The sequence below is a fragment of the Myxocyprinus asiaticus genome, chromosome 18, assembly GCF_019703515.2.
Source record: "Myxocyprinus asiaticus isolate MX2 ecotype Aquarium Trade chromosome 18, UBuf_Myxa_2, whole genome shotgun sequence".
NCBI classification, from domain to species: domain Eukaryota; kingdom Metazoa; phylum Chordata; class Actinopteri; order Cypriniformes; family Catostomidae; genus Myxocyprinus; species Myxocyprinus asiaticus.
Window position 1 is genome coordinate 44,843,649 of NC_059361.1, and position 22,206 is coordinate 44,865,854.

A 22,206-nucleotide genomic window follows, 5' to 3' on the forward strand; every position below is an offset into this window, starting at 1 on the left:
CTGCCCCTTGGAGAAAACAGGTGGTACTCCATATTTGATATCCTCAGATGAAAGGAATATTCCTTATTACGGACCACGGACATGATCAATTGCATAATATTTATATAATATTTTTATATAATTAATCGCACTGAATTAATGAATAAATCTGTCCTTTAATTCCCAAACTAAATGCAGATAAAACAGAATTCACTTCCGAGATTATGCTAATACTGGGCAGCGAATGTAAAAGATGTGATTTATTATTTGATTCCAAGTGTCTAATGTGCATGTGTGTCTGTGTGTGTGCACGCTGTGTATTTTACCCCCTCGGGGCTGGTCGAAGGTAAGATATGTCCATGCACGCCAGCTGCACTCATTTTCAGTGTTTAGTTTTAGTTTTGTCAGTGATCTACATCAAATAAATGAAGAAAGAAGTTCCATCTCTCCTACAACATGCACCCGTTTCTTTCTTTGTTATTATTTACTGTGCGACACAAGCCCTATGCAAATACTTGGTAACAGCTGATATGTTTAGCATTTCCCCTATGCTGACATAGCACTGTTTGGGCAGGGTAAAGTTTATATATGTGTCTTGATATGTAGGTTTGTGGTTGCTGCTTGGACACTGCATGAGTCTGTGTTTGTTGCTTGCTAGCCTACTTAGCACTGCTTATTCTTCTTATACGTTCATCGTTTTATCCTTTGCCATTTTACCACGTGCTTCGGTTTTTTCCGCTTTTCTATTGTTTCAACTGTGTGTATTTTACCGCATGCACCCATTTTTGTCTCTTTTTTTCTTTATTTTTTTTTCTCTGCTTGTCTACATCTCACATCTGCGTGGATTCCTTTTCTCCACTGTGTTGTACACGGATTATTGCATCAATCTCAAACCTCTGCTGATCAGGAACCCCATTGAGCCACATCGATCTCAAACCCTCGCCGCTCAAGAACAACAACCTACAATTGCGGTAAGTCATGCATCTTCTCATGTTATTTCTTCCTGCATTGCATGCCACATGTTTACTATAGCTTCTTCCATCAGCAGTGAGGGATTTACATGTGATAAATATAAGGAATTAGTCTGGCTGACGGAGAAGGTTAATGAGTTAGAGACACGCATCCGAACACTAGTGGAGGTCAGTGAGAAAGAGAAACCGGTAGATACTGTTTCAGATGCGGGTAGTACAGTGAGCAACACACACACTTTTGTTATGGCTGTAGAGCCCCTGCAGCAGGATGTTTGGGTGATGTCTCGGTGACATACTCGCTCAGCAAAGCAGCACCACTCTCCCATTCCTGTTAGGGTTTCCAATCGATTCTCCCCTCTCAGTGATGCACCCACTGAGAATCATTTTGAAAGAGCCTTGGTCATAGGTGATTCTTTTGTAAGGAACATGGAAATAGAGACTCCAGCCACCATTGTTAAATGCATTTCTGGGGCTCGAGCGTCTGACATCAGATCAAATTTACAAGTTATGGCTAATACTAAATGTAGATTTTCAAAAAAATTGTTGTTATTCATGTTGGCACTAACGATGTCTGGCTTCGCCAATCGCATATCACTAAAGATAAAGTTAAAGAGGTGTGTGAACTTGCAGAATGTTGTCAGACACTGTAAAATGCTCATGGTGATGAGGTTTATAATAGATTAGTGTCACTGAATGGCTGGATGTCTAAGTGGTGTCCGGAGAATAGCATAGGATTTATAGACAATTGGAAGAGGTTTTGGGGTAGACCTGACCTGCTAAAGAGAAACGGACTCCATCCCTCCAGGGAAGGTGCTGCTCTCCTCTGTAGTAATTTGGCTCATAGTCTTAATAGAGATAGTATTTGATTTGATAGTAGAGATAGTCAGGAAGCAGACAAACTGGTTAATCCGAACATCTGCAAACTACCTTGAGATGTCACACAGGTCACTTAAACTACAACACATAGAGACTGTATCACCTATATATCATATAGAGACTGTGTCTGTTCCCCGAACTACCAAACACAAACCCCTCACTAAATCATTTTGAAAAAATGTTATTACGGTCGAACTTGAAAAAAAACAAAAAAATTAAGATAAACGTCATATAAAGGTCAGGCTACTAAACATTAGAACTCTTTTGCCCTTGCTACAGTATATAGATCACCCGGGCTGTACTCAGATTTCCTTGGTGAATCAGGTTCTATCAGGTGTTGTAGTTACTTTAGATAGAGCTTTAATTGTTGGTGACTTCAACATTCACATAGATAACGAAAATGACACATTGTGATTAGCATTTATTGATATTCTCTTGGAGTCAGACAAAATGTGACAGGACCAACTTATTGCCATAATAATACGCTAGATTTAATTCTGTCATATGGAGTTGATGATGATACTATAGAAATTCTACCGCAGTGCGATGACATCTCAGATCATTACCTCGTCTTTTGTTTGCTGCGATCAGCTCATGTCACTCAATCTACACCATGCTATCATTCAGCTAGAACTATTCTTTCGACCACTAAAGATAGCTTTACAAATAATTGTCCAGAATTGTCTCACATACTCAGTAAGCCAAAAAGTCTAGAAGAACATGATCTAATAACAGAAAATATAAATACAGACTTCTCTAGCACTCCTGATAGTGTCGCCCCCCATTTGATTAAAGAAAATTAAAGAAAAAAGTCCCTCACCATGGTACAATGATCACACTCATGCTCTTAAGGGAGCAACTCAGAAAATGGAGTGCAAGAGGAAGAATACAAAATTAGAGGTATTTTACAGTGCATGGAAGGAAAGTGTCTGTAGTACAGACAGGCACTAAAAGCTACCAGGTCAGCATATTATAGCAAACTCATAGAAAATAACCACAACAATCCTAGGTGTTTATTCTGTACTGACTAAATTGGTTAGGAATAAAGCATCAACTGAACCAGATAATCCTTGGCAGCACATTAGTAATGCCTTCATGAATTGCTTTACTGATAAAATAGAAATCATCAGAAATAAAATTGGAATTATGCAATCAACTCTCACTGCACCTCTTAACTGTCACTGCACCTCAGAAAACAGTGTCTCATAAATTTCCTCATGAGCAACTTCAATCCTTTGCTGTCATATGTCATGAAGTGCTAACAAAAGTTATCAAAAAATAAAAGGTCACAACATGTCTGTTAGATCCAATACCAACTAAGCTCTTAAAAGAGGTATTCCCTGTAATCTCAGAACCTGTTCTTAATATGATTAACTCCTCGCTATCCTTAGGACATATCCCAAGAAACTTTGCATTGGCAGTTATCAAACCGCTTATTAAGAAGCCACAGCTTGATCCTGGAGAATTGGCTAATTATAGTCCAATTTCAAATCTCCCATTTATGTCAAAAATACTAGAAAAGGTAGTGTCATCCCAACTATGTTCATTTCTATGGAGAAATGGTGTATATGAACAATTTCAGTCAGGATTTAAGCCCCGTCACAGTACAGAGACTGCACTTATCGGAGTTACAAATGACTTGCTCTTATCATCTGATCACGGCTGCATTTCACTTCTAGTGCTTTTAGATCTTAGTGCCGCCTTCAACACGATAGATCACAACATACTCTTGAATAGGCTGGAGAATTATGTTTGCATTAGCATGGTTTAGGTCCTGTTTATCAGACCACTACCACTTTGTCTGTGTAAACGAGGAATTGTCAAATCAAACAAAAGTTAAGTATGGAGTGCCACAGGGATCAGTTTTAGGGCCTCTACTTTTCTCCTTGTATATGCTTCCCTTGGGAGATATTATCAGGAATCGTGGAATAAGTTTCCACTTTTATGCCGACGATACCCAACTTTATATTTCTTCTAAACCCAACAAAATTTCACAATTCTCCAAATTAGCAGAGTGTATCAATAAAATCAAAGATTGGATGGCCAGAAATTTCCTTCAACTCAATTCTGATAAAACAGAGGTACTAATTATTGGACCAAAAGCCTCTAAAAATAAGCAGCTAAAATATAATTTGACTCTCAATGGATGTACTGTTACATCGTCTTCTACAGCAAAGAACTACAGCAAAGGTGTTATATTTGATACCAATCTGTCCTTTGAAAATCAAATTTCCAATGTTTGTAGAACAGAATTCTTCCACCTCAGAAATATTGCTAAGTAATGACACATGCTCTCTGTTGCTGATGCGAATAACTTAATTCATGCATTCATTACCTCAAGACTAGATTATTTTAATGCATTACTGGGAGGATGTACTGCAAGTTCAATAAATAAACTTCAGTTGGTTCAAAATGCAGCTGCCAGAGTGCTGACTAGAACCAAGAAATATGATCATATTAGCCCCATTCTGTCATCATTACATTGGCTACCTGTTAAAATTTCATATTAATTTAAAAATTCTGTTAACTACATACAAACTTTGAATGATCTAGCTCCACAGTTCTTAAGTGGCCTTTTGGCCTTTATTCCATCACATTCATTATGATCACAAAATTGTGGCCTGTTAATAGTTCCTAGAATATCAAAATACACAAAAGGGGGTAGATCCTTTTCATATTTGGCTCCTAAACTATGGAATAGTCTCCCTAACGCTGTTCGGGATGCAGACACACTCAGTTTAAGTCTAGACTAGAGACTCATCTATTTAGCCAGGCATACACCTAATTTATCCATCAACTCACAATAATATTATAATTATAATTTTATAATTATATTTATTTATCACACATTAGCACATATACAGTGAAATTCTTTTTTTCACATATCCCAGCTAAGCTGGGGTCAGAGTGCAGGGTCAGCCATGATACAGTGCCCCTGGAGCAGATTGGGTCAAGGACCTTGCTCAAGGGACCAACAGTGGCATTTTGGCAGTACTGGGGCTTGAACCCCTGACCTTCTGATCAGTAACCCAGAGCCTTAACCGCTGAGCCACCACTGCCCCTAAAAAATGGTAGGGGCAGCTAAAAAATTGGCTGCCCCTAAAGCAGCCAATTAGGCTGCTTTAGTTAGGTATGCCGGAACCAGAAAAATTTCTCAGATCTATAACTCTGCAATAAATTGAATGGCATGTATGCTAATATTATTCTATTTGTTTCCCTGTCTCAACCCCGGGATTCATATCCGAAGGTTACCAGAGCTGGTCAGATCCACTTTCCTGCTTTGTGTTGGACTCCACTGCTACGTGTCGCTGAGTGATGACGACAAACTACAGCCGGTGCTAGCCAGACATCACTTCGGTTTTAACGATGGTCTTCAGAAAATGAACTGATGCCAACTCCAACTGTAAGACATCGGATACTTCATATGCCACTGCCTGAAACTTGGACTTAGGATGGACCCCACCGAACCTCACCGAATCTGCGATGCACCTCATTGATCTCTGCCTGCATCACCTTTGTCTATTGATGGGCTACACTCTTGAAATGGAATACATAGACTATCATTTAATTGCCAACAAAACCCTTCATCAGCCAACTAACAAAGGACAATATATCTATGTGAACTTCTGCAGTTAATCCAGGATGGACTTCAAAGACATTAGTCATTAATCTTACAGTTCATACAAAATCTTTGTTTAAACACTGGTCCTTAACACTTAGTTTACAAATTTTAAATCATGACTTGCACTGCACACAAATAACCAATATTGGTATTATATTCATGCTGTTTAGCCAGAGGGGAACTGGCCCCCACAGTGAGCCTGGTTTCTCCCAAAGTTATTTTTCTCCATTAACCAATATCTTATGGAGTTTTGTGTTCCTTGCCAGTCACCTTCGGCTTGCTTACTGGGGTTCTAAATACAATTATTATTTAATTAGTTAATGATTTATTTTTAGACACAATTTACAATCATATTTAATCAAATTACACAATGATGACTCTAAGACTTTATAGATATTACAGTTTCATTGTCTGTTAAAGCAAGATTTTCTGTAAAGCTGCTTTGAAACGATGTGTGTCGTGAAAAGTGCTATACAAATAAAAATGACTTGCCTTGAACAGACAGATGCATTTACACTTACCAAGTTTTATCTGGAATGTGTCTCAAACCTCCTCCTGTGTGTGTTTGTGTGTGTGGGATAGAGAGCGAGAATTGAGAGAAAATGCACAATGGCAATACAAAATGTCTATTTGTATTTGATCTCAGTTTCAGTGAACTTATTTGGATTTAGGTGCCTCATCTGCCAGCTGATCTGTTCTCAACTGAAGTTAGTTGAAAATAACTTGAGCTTTCAAGAAGCTGAAAAAATTCCAGGCTCTAAATGAACAAACAATTACATGCATAGGAAGTTTGGATTATAAGGCTTTACAGGCAGATTTCAGATATAAAATCTGTGACTAAATGTCTAATGTTTACTTATTGAAATGAGAAGATTTCCTATTACTGTCAAGTCAATTGACACTTGAATGTTCGGGCATACCAATATTCTGTAGCAGTAGCTTCAGTGTTATGATGTCCTCAGCAATCCAGTTCTATATTATAGATCAGTGGTTAAAACAGAATAAATACATTTTACTGTTACATTAAGAAGCATATTTTTTATGTTACCCAAAAAAACAAAAAACAAAAAAAAAACATTGACATGGTACATTGACAAAAGTACTGTAGTTATTTATGACTTTGGTATAGATTTACATATCACAAAAAAACATTAGTCTCTAATTGACATTTGGCTGTTCAAAGGCCACCAAAAGGCAGTTTGGGTTGTGGAACCCAAAAGTGATTGCGGATTAAAAATTACCTATAGAAATTCCTTTTAAAAAGTTGACCCCTCTGAAGTCATTGTACAATTTGTGCATTTGTGAGTAGGTCAGCTGGGTGGCTTTAATCACACATGATCAGCAGGCTTGGGCCAGTTTCGCTTTTAGGGGGGCAATTACTTTGTTAAAAGTATCTGGGGTTAATATTTGGAGTTCCTCAAACAAAGCTGCCCATGTTGTTCTTTAGAGTGGGAAATGTTGCAAAAACTGAATTCAAAAGTGTTCTGGGGCTGTACACTCATTGAGCACATTTTTAGGAACACTATGGTCCTAACATAGTGCCCATCGTGGTTTTCTGCTGTTGTAGCCCATCTGCCTCAAGTTTCGACGTGTTGTGCATTCTTAGATGCTGTTCTGCTCACTACAGTTGTACAGAGGGGTTATCTGAGTTACTGTAGCCTTTCTGTCAACTCGAACTAATCTGGGCTGCATTTCCTAAAAGCACCGCAAGCCTAAATAGATCGTAGCGGCCATTGGTGCCAGTGGTTTCTACAATCTACTTAGGCTTACGATGCTTTCGGGAAATGCAGCGCTGGCCATTCTCCATTGATCTCTATCATCAACAAGGTATTTCCATCCGCAGAACTGCTGCTAACTGGATGTTTTTGGTTTTTGGCACCATACTGAGTAAACTCTAGAGACTGTTTTGTGTGAAAATCCCAGGAGATCAGCAGTTACAGAAATACTCAAACCAGTATTTCTGGAACCAACAATCATGCCACAGTCGAAATCACTGAGATCACATTTTTTCCCCCATTCTGATGGTTGATGTGAACATTAACTGAAGCTCCTGACACGTATCTGCATGATTTTATGCATTGCACTGCTGCTACACGATTGGCTGATTAGGGATCGCATGAATACGTTTTTAAATACAGGTGTTCCTAATAAAGTGCTCAGTGAGTGTATGCATAAAGACACTTAGAGTAAAAGTTTTGTCTTAAGTGTGTCAAAATTCTCAGAATGTAATTTTTGCTCTTATTCCTAGACTTAAGAATAGGTGTCATTCATAATGGTTCATTAGTGTTAAGACTTTGTCTTGGCTTCTAAATTATTTAAGAGTGCTGGAGATGCATCCTAACCTAGTTAAGAGTAGCATGATGCCTGTATTGTGTTGAAACCACACACTCTCCAGCAAAGAAAATGTTTTAGACTAGATTTTTTAGGGAAATTTGATTTGTAGTCAACATAATTTTTTAAGTGTGCCATTTTTTCATTTAATGAATACATTGAAACTCATTATTGTGGATATACAGCAATATTAAGCATTTTACTAATATGATGGGCTACATGCCTAAGCTTTCAGAGGGCTACAACAACTAAACAATAAAATCTAAATATCACTTATGCTACAAAAATCGATGATGAAAATAATCAACAATGAATTTCATTATGATAAGTTGGATATATGTGCTCTTGCACAGAGAACCTCCTTCACTGATGTCACTTTACAGTAGTGAAAATGCATTTCTGTGAAAAAAAAAAAAAAAAGACATAAAAAATGCTACAGAGCTGCATCTGAAAAGAGCCCAACCCTTCATATAAAACATTTTAAAGAAGCTCATAGTTTTGATAGATTCCTTCTGCTGTTTAATGCAATTAAGAGGTTTAACCCAGCGCACAATTTATGTTTTACTGATTTATACTTATCTATAAATATTATCATCTCAAAGTCATGCGAGTTTCTATTTCCATTTTGAAATAATTCACACTTAAGTCGTGGCTTAAGACTATTCCTAAGAGCATTTCTAAGAAGTTTTATACATACGGCCCCTGATTTTATCAGGCTTTACAAAGAGGCAGTTATTGAAGGATTGGGCAGTTAAGAACTATAACTAACACAAAAAACACACCTTTTAATTGCAAGGTCATTTGTAAGTCAATGTTAGGGGGGCACGGGGGCACTGGTCCACCCCTTTGAACCATCCCTGCACTTGGTTGCAACATAAACATGTCCTGTGAGACCAAAGTCAATGCAAGCAAAGCTTAAAAAATAGCTAAAACTAGAGCACTCCACTTCGCTGCTGTCTTTGCTATCAGTAAAGCTCTCAGTGAATCAGGTGGTAATAGTAGCGAAAACACAACCGCTGTGATGACTCACTCGCTTTTCCAGAACACTTATTTGCAGAGCAGCATGACAGAGGCCGATATGCAGCACTAAATGCCTGCACTCACGGCTGGGCCGCTCTGAGATGCTGTGTGAAATGTGGGAGGAAGAATTCTGATAAGCACTTGGCTAACATGCTTAACTCTCACACACTGTTCACTTTATTATGAGGATAAAACAACACATCAGCTTGTCTCCATAGATGCTTGCAGAGCCCAACTCAGAGAAACTATTGCAGGAGTCCAGCCAGATTGCTACTGTATGCTTTCTACTGTGTTGAGCTTTAAGGGCTTTGCTATTTTGCTGAATAAATTTTATGTGAAAAAAATCAATTTTGTTTTCTTAAAGTGTGTTTAGATGGATGATGTGCAGCCCTATACACATACACTGATGAGCCAAAACATTATGACCACTCGTAGGTGAAGCGAATAATGTTGATCACCTCCTAACAAGGCCAAATGTCAAGGTCTGGGTAGATTAGATGGTAAGCAAACAATCAGTTCTCGTAGTCAATGTGCTGACTGCAGGAGAAATGGGCAGGAGTAAAGACCTGAGCGACTTGGGTCAGAGCATCTCTGAAACGGCAAGGCTTATGAGATGCTCTCGGTCAATTGTGGTGAGTACCTATCGACAGTGGTCCGAGGATGGACAAACCGGCAACAGGGTGTTGTGCACCCAAGGCTCATCGATGCGCGAGGGCAACGAAGGCTATCCTGTCTGATTCTAACCGACAGAAGGTCTACTGTGGCACAAGTCACAGAAAATGTTAATGATGGTTACGGGAGGAATGTGTTGCAACACACAGTGCATCGCACCCTGCTGCGCATGAGGCTGTGTAGCCGCAAACCGGTCAGAGTGCCCATGATGACCCGTTCACCATCGAAAGCGCCTACAATGGGCACGTTATCGCCGGAACTGGACCTTGGAGCAGTGGAAGAAGGTCGCCTGGTCTGATGAGTCCCGTTTTCTTTTACATCATGTCGACGGCTGTGTACATGTGCAGCGTTTATCTGGGGAAGTGATGGCACCAGGATGCACTGTGGGAAGACGACAAGCCAGTGGTGGGAGTGTGATGCTCTGGGCAATGTTCTGCTGGGAAACCCTGGGTCCGGCCATTCATGTGGACGTCAGTTTGACACGTGCCACCTACCTAAACATCAATGCAGACCAGGTACACCCCTTCATGGCATTGGTATTCCCTGATGGCAGTGGCCTCTTTCAGCAGGATAATGCGCACTGCCACACTGCATACATTGTTCGGGAATGGTTTGAGGAACATGATGAAGAGTTCAAGGTGTTGCCCTGGCTTCCAAATTCCCCAGATCTCAATACGATTGAGCATCTATGGGATGTGCTGTACCGACAAGTCTGATCTATGGCGGCTCCACCTCGTAACTTACAGGACTTGAACGATCTGCTGCTAATGTCTTGGTGCCAGAAACCACAGGACACCTTCAGGGTTCTTGTAGAGTCCATGCTTTGGCGGGTTGGCACTGTTTTGGTGGCATGCGGAGGACCAACAGCATATTAGGCAGGTGGTCAATGTTTTGGCTCATCGGTGTACATCTTTTGAAAGTTAAAGTATGTAATTTTTTCAGTGTTAAATACTTTTTACTTTTTCCAAAAACGTTTTTTTTTTTTCAGTGAGCCAGTTGAGTCTGTTCACCAAATCAGACTGAACGATCCACTTGTAACATTTCTTGAGTCAACAGTACATTGAACTACAAACTGTCTCTTTCATACATGTCTAAAAAGCCAAGAACCGATGAGTGAGTTGATACTGTGAGCATGAGTGTACACAGAGTTTGACTGAGGGGGGATCTGTGTGCTTCTAATGCATGTAGCCAAATAGCAGAAAGTTTAACAAACTAGAAAATGTCATACTTGATGGAAGGTATGACAGTTTTATCAACACACAAATGAAAGAGAGTTGGGTTTAATAAATAGCATTTTAATAAAACATGCATAAATGTTTTCAGCCAAGATATATACAGTATATGGGATGGATATGGGGAGAAGAGTGAAATTGGCAAAAGGCAAACTCGAACTCTGGTCGCTCCCCATACAGAAAGTCAAGTACCATACCAATGTCTCCACACCAGTTTTTAATTATACGAAAGTTAAAATCACATACTTGTGTCTCCATGCCTTTTCTTCAACGCGTATTTCACAATATTTTTTCCTTATTTTTTCCGGGTTCCATCTATTGGCATGTACAGTATATAGCTGGGCTGTGTGGCCATTGCCATTTACACTTTTTTTCATTTTCATTATAATTTTCATTTTGTTATACTGAACCCAGCAGCACGGTGGCTTTATGGGTAGCACTGTTGCTTCACAGCAAGAAGGTCTTCGGTACGAGTCCCGATCTCAGTGATTTTGACTGTGGCATGATTGTTGATGCCAGACAGTCTGGTTTGAGTATTTCTATAACTGCTAATCTCCTGAGATTTTTCTCACACAACTGTCTCTAGAGTTTACTCAGAATGGTGCCAAAAACAAAAAACATCCAGTGAGCCTAAGTTCTGCTGACGGAAACACCTTGTTGATGAGAGAGGTCAACGGAGAATGGCCAGACTGGTTTGAGCTTACAGAAAAGGCTATGGTAACTTGGATAACCACTCTGTGCAATTGTAGTGTGCAAAATAGCATCTCAGAATGCACAACACGTTGAACCTTGAGCCAGATGGGCTACAACAGCAGAAGACCATGTTGGGCACTTTTATAAGGTGCTCAGTGAGTGTACATTATGGTAACATGACAAAAATATGCACAGTTTCTTAGATTAAGGAGGTGACATTTAACACACCCTCCCCTATATGTTTGTAGTTCAGTTTAACATTACATTCACAAATTTTATTACAATTAAAAAATATATATATAAAGAAAAAAAATTATGATTAGTAATGAAACCAGGAAAAAGTCACAGTGCTCTGACAGCATATGTGCTGTGGCTCCTGTTGACATAAGTCTCTGCTTTGGTTTATATTTGATAAAAACTCTCACCGTGTTTGTGTTCAGATAATGAAGGAGTTGTGTCGGGCTCTGTGGATTGCGGCAGCCGATGACAGCAAGCTGCTGCTGCTTAGTGCAGTGGGGAGCATCTTTTGCGGTGGCCTGGACCCTTCCTACCTTATTGGACGTTTGTCCACCGACCGCAGGAAAGAGAGCAGCAGGATCGCTGATGCAGTGAGGTGAAAACAACACATTACAAGACACATTCAGTGAAAATTTATGTTCCTTAACCAACATTCTAAAACAGCATCCCTGTTCAACCAATCATAATTTGGGGATAGGGTAAGGGGCTTTAAAAACATTCTTACCAAATAACAACTTTCTTCAAGGGATAATTCACCCAAAAATGAAATTCTGTCATCATTCACATCCTTATGTTGTTCCAAACCCTTGTGATGTTTTTTCTTCTGTGGAACACAAAATAAAATATTTTAAATATTCTCCAAGCTGCTCTTTTTCTTAAATCTCATTCATGTTCATGTATATTCAAACTTCACATGTCACAATCGGTTATGAAATACACGAGACCCAATGCTGTTTGGCATCATTGGTACACCTTTGCTTGCCATATTTGAATGTAGGGTACAACAAGGCTAAAGGTCCCCTGGGGCCTTCCCTCGCCACCTTTAAAAAAAAAAAAATGTAATCAAAACAACCTTCTGTTATTTTTTCTTTTCACACAAATTATGTAGCTCCATCAATATTCAATAAAAATAAATGTATTTCTTCAACCTTGATACACTTTGTGACCAGAAAAAAGCACATTTTCCTTAAGGTGTGCCTTTAGTACAGTACATTTAAATTAGTATCTTCCACAAAAGGAGTAAGTTCATAAGGGCTTGTAGTGACATAAGTGTGTTATTGGATGAACATGCATCATTTTACAAGGTCATACCTTGTGCACAATGCTGTGAAAAAATATTGTGCCTTTGCAACATGAGGGCGTATCAATACTGGAACCTAAATTCAGACAGTACTGATAGGTGAAGGTGATATAATTTAACAAATAACAATGAAAATTTGACTTCAAAAACAAAAATATTGACAAAAATTCAGTTATTTTCTGTGGATAATATATGTAGACCCATACATATCAGTATGTTATACTGACTAGGATTTTTGCCCATTCCTCAATGCAGAATCCCTTTAAGTGTGAGTGGTTGGAGGGGTTTCTTGCAAGTACGGGCTGCTTCAAGTTTCCCCAAAATTCAGCTGTACTGAGATCTGGACTTTGACTTGGCCTTTCTAAAACCCCCCATTTCCTTCTTTCTTTCTTTGGCATACGGGACACCCCTTATGCGGGATGCCCCTTGTGGCTTTTTGATTAGTCAATTATATTATGGGTACAGTGGCAAAAACAAGTATGTGAACCCTTTAGAATTACCTGCATTTATGTATAAATTTGTTTAAAAATCTGGTTTGATCTTCATCTAAGTTACAATAATGAACAAACACAATTAGTTTTAACTAATAACACACAAATTATTGTATTGTTCTTGTATATATTGAATAAATCATTCAAACATTTACAATGTAGGTTGAAAAAGTATGTGAACACCTAAGCTAATGACGTCAACAAAAGCTAATTAGAGTCTGGAGTTGGCAAACCTGGCATCCAATTAATGAAACGAGATTTGAGGTGTGGGTTAGAGCTACTTTGACTTATAAAAAGCACTCAAACATTTTGAGTTTGCTATTCACAATAGTGTCGTCACGGTACCAAAATTTCAATAGTCAGTACCGATACCAGTGAAATTTCACGGTTCTCGATACCAATTTTGATACCACAGCAAAAATATGATAATATGATAATGTGCTACTGAACACACCAGTTTAGTTATTTTTTTATTAATTTAATAATTATTTTAATAATTATAGTTTAATAATTATTATTATTTTCCAGAATTCCATGTTTTAAAGTTTAATTTAATTTCATTATCAAAATGGTGTCTAATCAATTAATTCTTAAAACTTTTAACAAGTGAAAATGGAACTTTTCAACATGTCATTGCATTTTTCCCCCAAACTTTTATTCAACAGCAGTCTTGCTTGTGATATATTGCTTTATTATTATTATTATTATTATTATTACAGTGAATAATACATTTACTATACAGTTGTTATATATTTCTGTCACAATTTCTTCAATTTCAGGCATCTAGCTTTTATTTTGAATTGTGCTTTTATTATGACATGTGTTTTTTGCCGGAAGCTTCACTTTACTGGATAAACAGTTTGCGACATGGCCCAGTGTGATCATTGAAGACTTCTATGTCACGTCTGAAATCTCATCTCAATCTCATGGCCTTTGAGTCTGACAAATAAAATGTAGGACACTGTTTTGGAGTGTTTGGATTTTAGATTACTAGTGTTTGTGTATGTGGTAATTTAAAATGATATTACTTTGAAGCACTTTGGTCAACTCTTTTGTTTTAAATGCTATATAATAAAGTTTGAGTTGAGATTAAAGCGCAAATGCTGTGAATGAATTATTTAAATATGTAGTTTACATGTGCTGTGTGGTTCACAGTGGATGAGTGCTCTGCTCTGTCATCTGATACAATGCAAATTATTCTCAATATCTAATGCGTTTCCAGTATTTGAGCTGTCGGATTTATACATCCAAAGTACGCAGCTCATCCAGGCTAAGATTGCAGCCGTTAGCAGTTTAATAAATCACACTAGGACATGTCACGATTTTTATTTGATACATTTTCCATTTCAGTGTGTAAAAGGAGTAACAGAGCGTGCGTTCAAAATAAGCCTGTGAGCATTTTAAAGCAGTCATGTGTCAGTCATACTGTGCGCTGGTACCGGATAGAGTCTGTGCTCGGTACTGCAGAAACACTGGTATCGTTACATCTTTTTTATTTTAGTATCGACTTGGTACCAAAGTAACGGTACTTTTGACAACACTGATTCACAAGAAGCATCTGCTTACGTGGACCATGTCTCGCAAAAAATAGATCTCAGAAGATCAAGAATTGTTGCTTTGCATAAAGCTGGAAAGGGTTACAAAGTTATCTCAAAGAGCTTAGATATTCAACTGTCCACAGTTAGACAAATGTTCTATAAAATGAGATGATTTAGTACTGTGGGTACTCTCCCTAGAAGTGTCCGTCAAGTCAAGATGACTCAAAGGGCACACCGCAGAATGCTCAATGAGGTAACTAAGAACCCTAGAGTGACAGCTAAAGACTTGAAGGAATCACTGGAACTAGTTAACATCTCTGTTCATGAGACTATATGGAAAACATTAAACTGGCATGGTGTCCATGGCAGGACACCACAAAGGAAGCTGTTGCTTTCCAACAAAAACATTGGTCCAACAAAACCTGAAGTTTGACAAAGACCACCTTGACACTTCACAACGCTACTGGGAAAATGTTGTGTGGACTGATGAAAATTTGAACACATATGGTGTAAAATGGGCAACGCATACCAACATAAAAACATCATCCCAATGGTGAAGTACGATGGAGGGAGCATCATGATTTGGGGCTGCTTCGGGGCCTGGACCGCTTGCCATCACCAAGGGAAAAATTAATTCCCAAATTTATCAAGATATCCTTCAGGATAATGTCAGGGTGGCTGTGCGCCAGCTGAAGCTCAGTAGAAGTTGGGTGATGCAGCAGGACAATGACCCTAAACATGGAAGTAAATCCACTACAGAATGGCTTCAAAAAATGAAAATCCACTTTTTGGAGTGGCCCAGTCAGAGCCCAGACCTTAACCAAATAGAGATGCTGTGGAATGACCTTGAGAGCCATTCACACAAGACGTTCTAAGGATATGGCTGATCTGAAGCAGTTCTGTAAGGAAGAATTGTCCAAAATTCCTTCTGAATATTTCCACAGCTACTGGAAATGCTTGGTTGAGTTTATTGCTGCCAAAGGAGGATCGACCAGTTATTAAATCCACTTTTTCCACAGCACTGTGAATATTTAACGGGATGTATTCAATAAAGACATAAAAGATTATAATTGTTTGTGTGTTGTTATCTTAAGCACATTGTGTTTGTTTATACTTCTGACTTTGATGAAGATGAGATCACATTTTATGACCAATGAATGCAGAAAACCAGCTAATTCCAAAGGGTTCACATATTTTTTCTTGCCACTGTATATTTGTTTGTACAGAATGATTATACTTCACATAGAAGCGCATTAAACTGGCAAATATACAATGTTTTACACAGCATAAATTACCAAATTAGAAACAATTGTGGTAAACACGTGACTCATGCCCTCGAATTTTGCGGCAGTGTAAAGACGGGGGAGCCTTTGCCAGTCTAAAGGCCTTTGCACACCAAACATGAATTTGAAATGCCCTGACCAATAAAATTGCAGTTGCAATTACCAAAACCAGCACAACTGGTGGCACTAAAGCACAGAAAGCTTTTTTGACCACCAACATTGAATGCTGAAGTAATTTCAGGAAGAAATAATGAACCAGCAGTTTGGATGTGTATTTCATTGCATCCAATGCCTTTAAAATAGAAAAAAAAACAAAATTCTCATATGGGTTCTCTTAACATGCACATTTCATATTGCTGCATTTTTTGCCTTTGCATTTAATCTTACGTGAGTTATCTTATACCTCAAATATATCTTTGCCTTCATATCACTATTTTAATAAACAACTTTACGGATCGTAAGTGTTTTACTTAGCCCAATATTTTTATACCAAAAACCTGGTGGTGTCTCTACAGAAGTATGTAATTGCTGTGCTGTTATTTACAGTCATTAACAGCTGTCCCAGTATCTAATAATGAGTCAGACTGAAGATGGATTTTGTTGGTTGGGATTTATGTTTCGCCGCATTTTATTCACAACGGCAGGGTTTTGAGCAAATATATAACATAAGTAGATGTACATGGCAGTACGATACAATCAGTATTGTTCCAATTGACAAATTTTTTTAATAGTCATTATGTGTGTGCATTATGCAGTGATTTAAAAAAAATTACTTAACACAAGTACAGTTTATACAGTATGCGTGGCAGTGGCATGTAATCAGTATTGTTCCAAATGATAACGTTTCAACCGTTAATATTATTATTTACTGTTTCTAATCATCCCTCAGACTGTGTAAACATGTTAATACGTCCAGCAGGTGAACTGAAATAGTTTGGGAAGTGTTTTGAATGTTTTCTTTATCATTGAGCAAATCAACAACAAACTCATCATCGCTGCTGCAGCTTGTAGAGAAATCTGTTTTTCAGTTCATAATCTTGTTTGTTTGTTTGTCTTGGTTGTTTTGCAAACTTGTCCATTTTTTCTTCTTGTGATGGGCAAAGGGCAGACCAGATGAAAGGTGCTTTGCGCCACCTACCATACTAAGTTAAAATTGCTTGTCAATTTGCGTCACTTATGTAAAGGCGTGAATGTGTTAACGCTGATCATTCACCTCACTTTTAATGTGAAAGGGCCCCATATTAATGGTGATTCGTCGTCATTAATGGTGACTGTGATGCATTTTGCATTATCGGCCCACCTCTGGTGTGCTAAGGCCTTAACTGCTGTCATGTGATCTAAATGGCATAAATATTCTCGTTAAAAACTCTTTTGTATAATGTGGATGTTATGATGGCAAGTTTGCCGGAACCTGAGGCAGCAAAACATCTCCAAACCATAACACTCACAACACTGTACTTCACAGTGGGTATGGGGTTCTTTTTCCAGATTTTGCATTTTGCCAAACATAATGTTTGAAACTGTGACCAGACAACTCTGTTTTATTCAGACCACGTCTACACAAATTGGTTTAAATTTGAAACCTCCGTTTTCAGTTTCCTAACATCAATGTTTCCCAAAATATGCAGTCATGGAGAACGTTTTCGAAAGTCTGTTAATGCTGTTCAAGTGTGGATGAGAGGCATAAACAGCTACATCAATGCTTTTTCAAACGAAAACAAGTTAGTATGGCCATGGCCTTTGAAGTCCCGTTCCTTCCTTGGTGTCGGTTGGCAAACTTTAATCTTTTCTTGACATTCTTTTTTTTTTTTTGAGGGCAGAAACTTGTTCCTTGCTGAGCTCTGGTGTTGACCAGATTTGTGCAGTCTTTTTCAAATGGTTGACCGGTGCACATTTGCATCGACTGTTGCCTGAGATGTCCGTAGATCTCTTGATGACACCCTGAGCTACTTTGAGACTTCCTAAAGCATCTTGCGCTCTGCTCTTGTGGTAACTTTAGTGGAACTGGCCTGGCCTGGACAGATTGCCAGCTGTCTGAAACCTTCTCCATTTGTAGATGATTATCCATTTGTAGATTAAGTACAGTGGTAGATTTTCAATGGTGGACTTCAGATTGCTTAGAAATTACTTTAAATCCTATTCCAGACTCATAAGCCTCAACAGTCTTCCCTCTGAGGGCATCAGGCAGCTATTTTGATCTTGGCATGATGGTAACATGACCAAACCAGACCAGCTAATTGAGATTTATACAAGGTGTTGTCTTTCTTTTTAATGACCTTCTTATTGGAACTTGATGTACTGATATATGTAGGGGTTCACTCATTTCCATCAAATAAATGGACATTTCTGTTTATTATTACAAAATGTCAATTCCAAGTGTCATTCGTTAAATTATATTGCCCTTTATCTATCTACATTGGTGAAATGCCAATCCAGTTTCTGTATGTTCTGTTATGTTGTGAACTTGTTTACCTTTTCACAGCACTGCAATTACATTACACCCATTGACCCACACAGAAACACATATAAACATGGCTACTATAACTCTGAACTCACAACAGAGACTTTGTGAAGGCCTTCATCCATTTTAAGAAACCTATTGTGGTGGCCATCAATGGACCAGCTTTGGGACTGGGGGCGTCCATCTTGCCCCTTTGTGACATTGTATGGGCCAGTGATAGAGCCTGGTTCCAGACCCCCTGCGCATCCCTGAGGATGACCCCCTCTGGCTGCTCTTCATACACCTTCCCACATATACTGGGAGTGGCACTAGTGAGTTAAATCATTCAGATGCACATCAGAGAGTATTTATGCATGGATTTCAACACAATTCCTTGATTAATAGAACTTCCCACTGACACATGGACCCTGTTTATTCCTGGTATTTTAAATATGTTGCAATTGATCAGATCAATAGGAATGGACACATTGAAACATAAAGACTGCTAATTGAAGCTTCGAAACCTTTACAAATTGTTTGTTTTGAACTAGTGATTCGGAGCATGTATCAAATTGGCAACATCATGTGATTTCAACAAACAAGGCTCCATTATGTTTTAAAGTCATACTGTTTTAAGTAGGGGTGCACCGATCGATCGGCCACCAATAGAAATCAGCCGATATTCGTCTTAAATCCGTGATTGGCGATTGGCCGATCTTGCCTAGATTTAGGGCCGATCTTTTTTGCAGCATGCAGGGAATCGCATATACACTGCTACTCTAATGAATGAGCGCTTGCTCAGCCCTTGAAGCATGACAGAGTGGCCTTTGGAGGATGAGTTGTTGGCAGTTCTAAGCATTCATGAATTTAAACTTTCAGACATGATGTAATTCACATGAATATGCTGTTTTGTTTTAAAAAGATGTGTAAGAATTATATTTTTCTTATTTTTGAAATTATCTCTGCTGTGTGTGATGGTTGCCAGTATGTCACAATGACCTTTTGATATCGGCAACAGAACTATTAATAACTGTTTTTTAATACAAATAAATGTTAACAATTCACAATTAATATAATTTTAATGTAATTATGGTAACACTTAATAAAAAGGTTTCATTTCTTTAACATTAGTCAATGCATAGGTATCATGACCAAACAATGAACAATACATTTTTACAGCATTTATTAATCATAATGGTAGTTAATAAAAATATAATTGTTCATTGTTTGTTCATAGTGCATTAATGTGCATTAACTAATACAACTTTTGATTTTAAAAATATATTAGTATACACTGGTGGCCAAAAGTTTGGAATAATGTACAGATTTTGCTGTTTCGGAAGGAAATTGGTACTTAATTCACCAAAGTGGCATTCAACTGATCACAAAGTATAGTCAGGACATTACTGATGTAAAAAACAGAACCATCACTATTTGAAAAAAGTCATTTTTGATCAAATCTAGACAGGCCCCATTTCCAGCTGCCATCATTACAAACCTTATCCTTGCGTAATCATGCTAATTTGCTAATTTGGTACTAGAAAATCACTTGCCATTATATCAAACACAGTTGAAAGCTATTTGGTTCGTTAAATGAAACGTAACATTTTTTTCAGTTGCCAAAGTATGCAATAGACTGGCATGTCTAAAGGTCAATATTAGGTCAAAAATGGCAACAAAAAAAAAGAAACAGCTTTCTCTAGAAACTCGTCAGTCAATCATTGTTTTGAGGAATGAAGGCTATACAATACTTGAAATTGCCAAAAAACTGAAGATTTCATACAAATGTGTACACTACATTCTTCAAAGACAAAAGACAACTGGCTCTAACAAGGACAGAAAGAGATGTGGAAGGCCAGATGTACAACTAAACAAGAGGATAAGTACATCAGAGTCTCTAGTTTGAGAAATAGACGCCTCACATGTCCTCAGCTGACAGCTTCATTGAATTCTACCCGCTCAACACCAGTTTCATGTACAACAGTAAAGAGAAGACTCAGGGGTGCAGGCCTTATGGGAAGAATTGCAAAGAAAAAGCCACTTTTGAAACGGAAAAACAAAAAGAAAAGTTTAGAGTGGGCAAAGAAACACAGACACTGGACAACAGATAATTGGAAAAGAGTGTTATGGATCTTAACCCCATTGAGCTTTTGTGGGATCAGCTAGACTGTAAGCTGTGTGAGAAGTGCCCGACAGGACAGCTACATATATGGCAAGTGCTACAGGAAGTGTGGGGTGAAATGTCACCTGAGTATCTGGATAAACTGACTGCTAGAATGCCATGGATCTGCAAAGCTGTCATTGCTGCACGTGGAGGATTTTTTGATAAGAACATTTTGAAGTAGTTTAAGAAGTTCTGAACATTTTTTTTCACATTGTAATAGTAATTTTTCACGTTATTAATGTCCTGACTATACATTGTGATCAGCTGAATGCCACTTTGGTGAAAAAAAGTACCAATTTCTTTCCATAAGAGGAAAATCTGTACATTATTCCAAACATTTGGCCGCCAGTGTATGTTGTAACTAACATTAAGTTCATTAGTTAACTACAGTAATATTGTTAAATAATGTTAACAAATGGAACCTTTTTGGAAAGTGTTACCGAAATTTTACTGTGTGGGGCATAAACATATAACTGCAACATATAACTTACAAAAGTGTGGCAAAGGGCACTTTAAGAAAAAAATGATATCGGCCGATCTTAGTGTTAAATAATCGGAGATCGTATCGGCCTCAAATTTCCTGATCGGTGCACCTCTAGTTTTAAAACTATCACTCAAATGTCAGAATGTAGTTGGAGTGATCGGGTCACAAATTGCTTCAAGCCTCATTTACACCTATATTTGGAACTGTCCACTTGTGATTGAATCAGGTGTAAACAGGGTCTTGGAAGTACTGGTCCAGTTGTGGCCGACGTGAATTAGAAATAGCCTAAATAACATGTTTATTTAGTAGCAGCCACTTAGGGGGGAAAATCCTGATCCCCTTTCTCTTCTATGGCTCCAACCCGTCCAATATAGGCCAATGAGATGCTGTTTTGTGGCCGCAAGTTGACAGCACAGGAGGCATGTAGTCGAGGTTTGGTGTCTCAAGTGTTCTGGCCTACTACCTTCAACCAGGAAGTCATGTTACGTGTAAAGGAGATGGCTGCCTGCAGTGCTGTGGTAAGTGTTCTTAGTCTTCAGAGTTTAAAGATATTACAATGCCTTTTCAGTATTTAACAATAAATATACACAATTGGTTATTCATCGCACATCTGTTCAAGATTTCCTTGGTCATGGAAAACCTGAAAATATTAGGGAATTTTAAAATAGTGTTTTCAAGTCTTGAAAAAGTCAGGAATTTTTTATAATTTAGTTATGCTTATTCCATCTAGTTAAACTATTCCATCAGCTAAAAGTTGCAATTTGTGAATGCAATCTCTATAAAATTATTTAAATAAATTATGTATTTTTCTGGTCTGATCATTCAGACTGATCTCACATTGAAATCGAAAAGAATTGATTGATTTTTCTTTAGCAAAGGTCGGTCTGTGCTGACCAAAATTTGAAACACTGCCCCCAGTTGCAAAAATAGTAAGTGTTGTTGGGCGTATACACAACCTGGGAAGTTTGGTGAAACTCCGCCTTTGACACTGAACCCGCCTCAATTCCCGTTTGGCATTGTTTGGCTCAAGGGTAATCGGCGGGCCAAAGACCATTGTCCGTTGGCCCCAAGAAAGCCCTGAGGAGGCACGAT

The 22,206-nt window shown here is 38.3% G+C and overlaps 1 protein-coding gene across 5 annotated transcripts in view; it reads left to right on the plus strand.

The window, feature by feature from the left end:
- Positions 1-22,206, plus strand: part of LOC127456312 (chromodomain Y-like protein 2) — a 109,438-nt gene that overhangs the window by 84,452 nt on the left and 2,780 nt on the right. For all 5 annotated transcript variants that reach the window (XM_051724748.1, XM_051724749.1, XM_051724747.1 and 2 more), the window contains 3 exons: positions 11,837-12,009; positions 18,588-18,798; positions 21,489-21,632. In XM_051724748.1, coding sequence (XP_051580708.1) covers positions 11,837-12,009; positions 18,588-18,798; positions 21,489-21,632 — 528 coding nt within the window. The remainder of the gene's footprint in view (positions 1-11,836; positions 12,010-18,587; positions 18,799-21,488; positions 21,633-22,206) is intronic.